The sequence below is a fragment of the Dufourea novaeangliae genome, unplaced genomic scaffold, assembly GCF_001272555.1.
Source record: "Dufourea novaeangliae isolate 0120121106 unplaced genomic scaffold, ASM127255v1 scaffold504, whole genome shotgun sequence".
NCBI classification, from domain to species: Eukaryota; Metazoa; Arthropoda; class Insecta; order Hymenoptera; family Halictidae; genus Dufourea; species Dufourea novaeangliae.
The window spans coordinates 27376-35018 of record NW_015374377.1 but is presented as its reverse complement, the minus strand read 5'-3'; the positions used below and the strand labels follow the sequence as shown (position 1 = coordinate 35018).

Genomic DNA, 7643 nt, shown 5'->3' with positions numbered 1-7643 from the left:
TACACTAATTGAGTAAGAATTGAATATTATATACTTAATCTGCTTTTCTCAAAGATAGAAGTGCAACCTACTACATTCACATGTGTTATAGAACTTGTGTTTTTTTAAACAATCTCAGAAGACTTATCTCTTTAAAATCGAAGTGCGATATCGTTACAAACACGTACGTGAAAAATTTATTAAAAATGTGAAATGCAATCTGTGGAAAAATACATACATACATCGTGTAAACTTTAAAAGGTAAATCTTCAGTACTTCTTTCGTACAGTTCGTTCGCATATATAGTTCTTTAACACTCGATCCATCATTCTATATTAGTTTTAATTACAGAGATAAAAACACGAATAATTAATCTACGTTTTCCCTGTAAGTAACAATGAAAATTTAATTTATAATAAACTGTCTCTTATAATTACATTTATTTGTCTTGGCAAATAAAATAAATAGTTTCAGCATGCTTTATATATCTTAATTACTTAATATGTTGATTCTTAAATCTTAGAAAGACAATATCAGAAACAGGCAATCAATTTTTGTGTGAAATACGTTTTAAAACACGATATTTAAAACGATTCAGGAAACATTTTCCCTCTTGTGTGCACTTTTTCATTCTCTGACTCTCTTGCATTTTCTTTCTTTCTTTACTAATATCCTACTTTTATTATCAAAAAGATTCAAAATTGTTTGCTAGATACTTATTTATACCTATACTATTCTCCTTCTCTCACTTGTTTTTGAGTATACAGTAAATTGTTTCTAGAAAGGGAAACAAATTTCCTTCAGCAGCTCTAATCTATCTTTTCTGTTTCTTATGTCTGTTTGAGAATGTTCGATTGTAATCAATGTGATGGGCCTGGCACTAGGAATTTGCATTCCTAGTGATACTTTGAACAACGCGTTGTCCCCACCAGGCTTCAAGGTTGAATGGTTCAAAATCTAAAAATATAATCAAAGGATACATTATTTTGATGTAATTGTATTTTAAAACATTGAGACAATTGTGCTAAATACCTTTTAACTGTGGATTGGGTTCTCTTTCTTGATAATATGTAACAGTTGCTCCATTCCTATAATTAGAAGAATTACTGTGTGGTTGATTGTGACACAGATCCAGTTCTCTAGATACTGTATTCCATGCTGTAACAATAAAAGTTTTGTCTGAACAATATACTTTTAAAAACAATTCATTGAACAACAATTCTATGATATACTTTGCTTACAGTCATAAATATATTTAATTAGATCAAAATGTTGAGCTATGGTTTCAGATTGATGTCGCAATGGGATTGAGGATGGTCTCTTTCCATTCATCGCAGTCATTTGTGATCTTCCGCTATAAACAATACATTCCACTTCAGTCATAGAAATTGAAACCAAAAATGAACTTGATTAAAATGTAGACAATTTACTAAGACATAGTACAAGTGCTGAGCTATAACTATGTTAAAGCAATACAGTTCATTGAATCTTTAAAATTATCTATATAAATCTTACAGTATAAATTTATTTATAATAATCTTACACAAAATTAAAATAAATATATCAGTGGAATATTCATGTATGGATATATAGACATTAACATAATTTGTAAAATGCCTATCATTAAAGGTTAAAAAATACTCATAAAATTCAAGCATAATAACAGCAAAATGTTTACTAAAACTCATTGACATATGTTTAAATTATAGAGAACATGCAGTAGAGGAGAATAGCCGCCATCTTATTCAAATGCGTCTGAAAATCTAACCTTTTGCTTCGTACAATAACATTACATTTAATATTTCATATACTTGTGAAAATAAGCAAATATTAATATGTTAAAAGCAGAACTACAAACAAAAGTGGCTTATAAAATTGGTTTAATTAACAATGAGTCTACCCTATCATCCTACGCAAGAGGCTCTATCTCATTAGTAACCACGTATAAATCTAGACTTCCTACTGACATGTCATTCCAGAAATGTTTTCGGTAAAAAAGCACTGACAAAACATAATGTCGAAAATTTGTTATGAGAAACTTGAAACGCACTAGACAGCCGTAAAAATTTTTGCGTATCAAGCAAATATGATACGATTAATATTATAAAGGCTACTTTAAAGAGAAAACGTCACTGGAAAAGATGGCGGTTCGCGCATAACACTTAATGTAATGCTATATGGTACCCGCCTGTTTCTCCCTTTATCCATTTAATATTATTACTTTCTTAATTCTCACGGCAACGGTATAACTTACGATTCACCAAAAATACACAAGAGATAGCATACGTTGAAAATAATTTGACACATGACAAGGATGCGTACCAAACAACCAGACGCAGAGACGCAAGAAGAAAGAAAGTAAATTTCATAGATAAATACCTCATTTTTCTCCGTTCTGCGTTAACTTCTTCAGTAGCGGCTCGCCGTCGAGACTACAGCTTTGCAGTTCAATTTTCTACTCAGTTTCTAACAAAGCGTGTGAACACTATTAATGAAAACAAAAAGTCGCGAAGCTATGACAAGAGAGAGCGTTTGTTTCTTACAACAGCTCCAGCAAGCATCGCCGACAAGAACTGTCAACAATAATCGCTTGAACACGATGCTTAAGTGATAAAGTAGAAAATTAGACATGCAATACAGTAGGCGATCGTTTATTGCAACCTTCGGGACTGTAGAGGGCCAGAATTCCAGGAAGATACAATAAGGAAGCTCCAATCACCCGCGCGCTCTCCCCTCCATTCGACCGTTCAGTTGTGCAACACATTTACGATCATCTTCATTATCTTCGTTATTTTTGGAGATATTAGGAAAGTTTATTCACAGAAGTTGTTTAGTATAGAAAGGGCTATTAATTTGCAGTAACAATTTTTTCGTTGATGAGGATATCCTGAGTTTTCAAGATTAATTATGTTTCCTTTTTAATGATACTGAAATATTGTGGAATAAAAACATTTTTGTACGTGTGTGGATTCTTCTAAACATTCTGCGTAATAAAGTATTAAGGTAATATGTGAAAAAAGTTAATAATTTGTGAGATATGTTATACACAAAATGTAACAAACTGTTAATTTTTTCTCGACCTATAACAACATTATATCTGCTATGTTATAGTCCTTCTGATACTGGATAAGTTTTATGAATAAAATTTGTTTATACCTGTAGGAATAATGAAGATAATTAAAGTGATCAAAGTTACTGGACCATTGTTTATAATGCATGTATAATTCAACAGTAGTTTCATTTATTCTTCTTTATTCAAAACAATGTAATCAATAAAATGAATATTTGAATTTGTTTAATTGTGACATACAAAATGATTAACAGCTACATTTGCTTATTAATTATCTTATTTATGTACAGAAGTGTAGAAAAACACAAGTTAGTGATTGCAACAAAATACAGTAAGGAGCAAAACTAAACCAATGTGACTATTTTTCCAAGAAAATAAGTTATTCATTTAGATGCTACTAATATGGCATAACAGAAAAGCTCATCCTGTATATGTATAATTGTACACCCATTTCAGTTTAATAGACGATTAATGTTTTAACTTCATTACATTGAGTTTACTAGGTATAATATTTTACTTCTGACTCATAATCAGTCATCATGACATATTCAATGTTAAATTTTCATAATATCTTTAAGATATTCAATCCTATTATTCTACGATTTTATTATTGAGAACTGTCTGTTAATATTTTCAAGTAGAGATTACTGGACAAAGAATGAAACATTTACCAATACTTTTATACATATATTCAGAAGTGCCTTGGAAGTAAAATATTACAAGTAAGAAATTGAAGAGAATATACTGAAAAAATTAATTGTTTCTTAAGTGGAAGTAGTTGTACAATAATATACAGGTTGAGATTTTTAATTATTTCATATATGTAATATTTATAGGAATAATCATTTATATAAAACAGTATTATTGGTTCAGCTTTACTTTGTACTATTGTAATAAATGTTGCACTATCACGCTAATGAGGAAAACACATTTTTTTAAATAGGTATTAATCTCATTCATAAACTCCATATGTATCAATTTTTAACTTTTTGTAGCTTTTCAATTTCTATGATCAACCACCTTAAAGACATTTAATACTCTTATGCCCAAAGAGGTTATGCCCAACACTGACTTTGTTATAAGTTTATCTGCTTACATAACTACTTATATTCAATATGAATTAAGCATAATACGAAATGTAGTTGATTATAACTGAAAACATTGAAACATTTTATTAAAACAATATTGTTTACACTTCGCTTTCTGTAGTGAAATATATGAATAAAACGCGACACCGTATGTGTTCCGGCCTGAGTGTGCTGGGCGACAGAGTAGGGTACGCGCGCGTGCGTGAGAAATACGTGTGACCAAAGAGCGTGGTTTTCTTCGTGCAGATAACGGTGGCGCGGAAAACGCATGTCTACTGTATATTTAATGAGATATTGCAATATTTCTAGAATTCTGCCCCTCATCAGCCACGAAGGCTGCAATAAACGAGCGCCGACTGTACATGACTTCGTAATATTACTTAACAATTCATGACTACATAATATTTCTTAACAATTTATATCTTAAAAAATTGCTCCTGGTTTGCTCTTTCCGAATCTAACGTTGCTCCCATTGCAACGTTTATATTTAATGAGATATTTGTAAATAAAAAAGCAAAAATTTGTTATCTTCAAAATAGATAGGAAATGGCCTTTTTACAAAAAGATCATGGTACCAAAAAGTTGCTCCTGATCTGTTTTATAATATTCAATGGTCAGATATCTTAATAACAACTTATCAACAAGGAGTAATTGAAATAATGTTGTTGCATACATGTGATATAGGTTATGGCGTCATACATGACAATTGTGTTGGTACCCCGGTTTCCGTTAGGGGAAAAAGTGGCATAAGAGTGTTAGACCGAGTTCGAGAGCAAGCGACTGTAAAAGCATCGAAATTTCAGCCTCATTGTCGCTGCGCTTTTAATAAAATCTGGAACCTAACGTTTTCCCGGACTCAGGCAGATTTAGGGTAATTGTGAGAAAGTGACTCGTGATATAACCGTTCAATGCGTTTATTTGGTGCACAAAACCACAACGTATTCGTTGTGAATTAACGACGTTACTTTGTAGTTTATCGGCGAAAATAAATACGCGACAATACAACATAAGAGAAAATATGAATTAAGAGGACGATCTCTTAACGAACGCGTTGCAAAATACGTAGTACGATCTTTTCTGTTTCACGGATTCGAACTAACTGAACTATCGCTGATCGGTTACGGCCGACGCCCAGCGATTTCAAACCGACCGTTGCTGTGTATAGAGTGTTCCCTTCTCTCTCGCTCTTCCTTTCGTAGCAAGCTCTCTTGCTCGCACGCGTAGCAACACGTACGTGTTCCGTCTCTTCGTACAAAGTCAGAGAAGAACAACATTTACAGTATGTTTTCTCCTCGTCGCCCTGGTACGAAGAATCATGGTCGACTGTGGTCTTGAACGGGAGATACTAACACACGAGAACTAACACACCGCCCTCCGTTGCATGAATGCCAAAACAAAAATTGTTTCCCTTTCAACTAAATTCAACAAAACAAAACGTGCTCACTTTGTTACCGCGGTACCATTGATTAAAAAGAAAAATAAAGGGAAATTGCCGTAAAAAGGAAAATAAAGTGAAAACTAGAAAACGAGAAAAAGGAAAAGGTATCTTTGCGGCGGAACGAAATAACTAAAAGCTTGTTAGGCTCCAGCCTAGTGGTGGCGACAAGCACGCGGGTTGAAGGGAGTGGTCCCCACCCGTGCCCGAGCCGGTCCCGTTTCTCCGCCGGGACGAAGCGCAGGATGTATCGACCATTCGGTTAATCCGCCCGGTGGTAAACGTGTGAGGGCACCTCGATGGTGCGGACCGGCAGGCGGACTTCTAGGACGCCGTTCGACGACCGCTCCGGCGACGGGTTGGGGCGGCGCCGAGCCGAGTCGTGCTGTGCCTCGTGAGCGCACGACCACTCACGCTCTTGCGCGGCGCGGTGATACAGTCCCAAGGGTCCATTTTGACCCGGCCTGGGCAACGGAGGTTCGTTAACCGTAGCGCGGCCTCGGCCACGTTATCACGGTCCGGCGTGGGCGGGAACGGGTCCTGGGGGGTCCCTGGTGGTCGGGCACGGTTCCTGATTCGGTGCCGGACGTCGTCCTTCTGGAGTTCCCGCTGGTCGACGGTGGGCATCCCCGTACAGTCCTGGGCACACTCAAAAAAGTCCACCTTGCCACACCGGTGGCATTTTCGGCTGAGCTCGCCCTTGTCTAGCGTCTAACACACGTGGTGATACATCTTTCCGACGTGGTGAATCATTTAAAACTGCTGACTCTCGTAACCGCTCCCGCTCCTGAAACTTAGAAATCATGTGGGAGAATCGTTTTCACTCAGGGAAGGGCTAATCTCTTTAGCTCCGCCTGTGTTTTGATTCGATTAGTTTGAGAGAGCAAACCCTTGTGGGCCTATCCTTGTCTTAGCTTGAGGACAACGTTCAGACTGGTATTCTTCGTATCCGACGAAGACCGCGAAACAACACCTCAGGTTCCTAGAGTACTGTTGGAACGACCAAAGTGCTATAAGAAACAAGGTTATTAGTATTGTCCTTTGGTAACGTCGCGATTAGAATCGAAATGAATTTCACGTGTGTTTATGTAGCCTCGCGTATGTTTTCTTCGCTCACCGTTGACTTTTTTAGTCAACCGGGAGCTTCCCTATACGCATTATAGGTCGGCTGTAGGTGGAGCTTTTGGATTTGACCTCCACCACACGAACAATTCCATTCTTACTCGGATGGATTTTCACGACTGCTCCTAACTCCCAACGATTGGGAGGGTGGAGGGAGTTCTGTACTACTACACTATCCCCTGTCTTCAGTTGTGACTGAGTTGTCTGACATTTATAACGCTGCTGTAGATCCTGCAAATAGTCCTTGGACTATGATTTCCACATTTGCTCGTTGAATTTTTGAAGGATCTGCCAACGAGACAAGGTGTTGACTCGTTCTTCCTCTACTGAGGGTATTGGCACAAGCGTTCAGCGGTGTTCCTACGAGAAAGTGGCCTAGTGTGAGCACCTCCAGACAGTCTGGATCGTCGCTCAACCGAGTCAACGGAAGCAATTCAAACCCGCTTCGATTTGGCGCTTCGATTATACGGCGGGCCCTGGTCACGTCCCTCCCGACATCGATGATGAGCTTGTCGTCCGCATAGCAGACGACACGCACACCGGGTGGGAGGGGCCCGCACAACGCCGAGTTGTACCCCAGGTTCCACAGAAGTGGGCCCAACACGGACCCCTGGGGCATTCCTCGGCGGACCCTTCGTCGCACCATAGTACCCCCCCTGACGGGGGTACTCCACCTCTCTGTCCGCGAGGTAGTCCCGGATCACGGCCCGCAGATACGGGGGCACTCCGTGTTCACAGAGCGCCCCGCGTAACGCGTCCCAGCGGAGGGTGTTAAAGGCGTTGGCCACGTCCAGGCTCACAGCCAACGCCACCCCCCGCCGGGAGACCGCCAGCTCCGCGACGGCACGGACGCGCTCGATAGCATCGAGCGTCGACCGGCCCCCGCGGAAACCAAACTGGCAGTCGGCCAGTCCGGGACCACCCGCGGACAGCCCCCTCGAGAGGCGGG

General features: G+C 38.8%; 1 protein-coding gene across 3 annotated transcripts; it reads right to left on the bottom strand.

Moving 5' to 3' along the window:
* Positions 1-593: 593 nt before the first annotated feature.
* Positions 594-2528, bottom strand: LOC107193003 (protein FAM195A-like). 3 transcript variants are annotated; one of them, XM_015582372.1, is made up of 4 exons: positions 2359-2528; positions 1221-1333; positions 1012-1137; positions 594-936 (listed from the first exon to the last, which is right to left on the bottom strand). In XM_015582372.1, exons 1-4 carry the CDS (start codon positions 2361-2363, stop codon positions 860-862), a joined length of 321 nt encoding a protein of 106 aa, XP_015437858.1. In that variant the 5' UTR covers positions 2364-2528; the 3' UTR covers positions 594-859. The 3 variants fall into 3 exon arrangements, with proteins under 3 accessions (XP_015437858.1, XP_015437857.1, XP_015437859.1); XM_015582371.1 differs by lacking the exon at positions 2359-2528 and adding an exon at positions 1880-1893; XM_015582373.1 differs by lacking the exon at positions 2359-2528 and adding an exon at positions 1748-1800.
* Positions 2529-7643: the final 5115 nt, after the last annotated feature.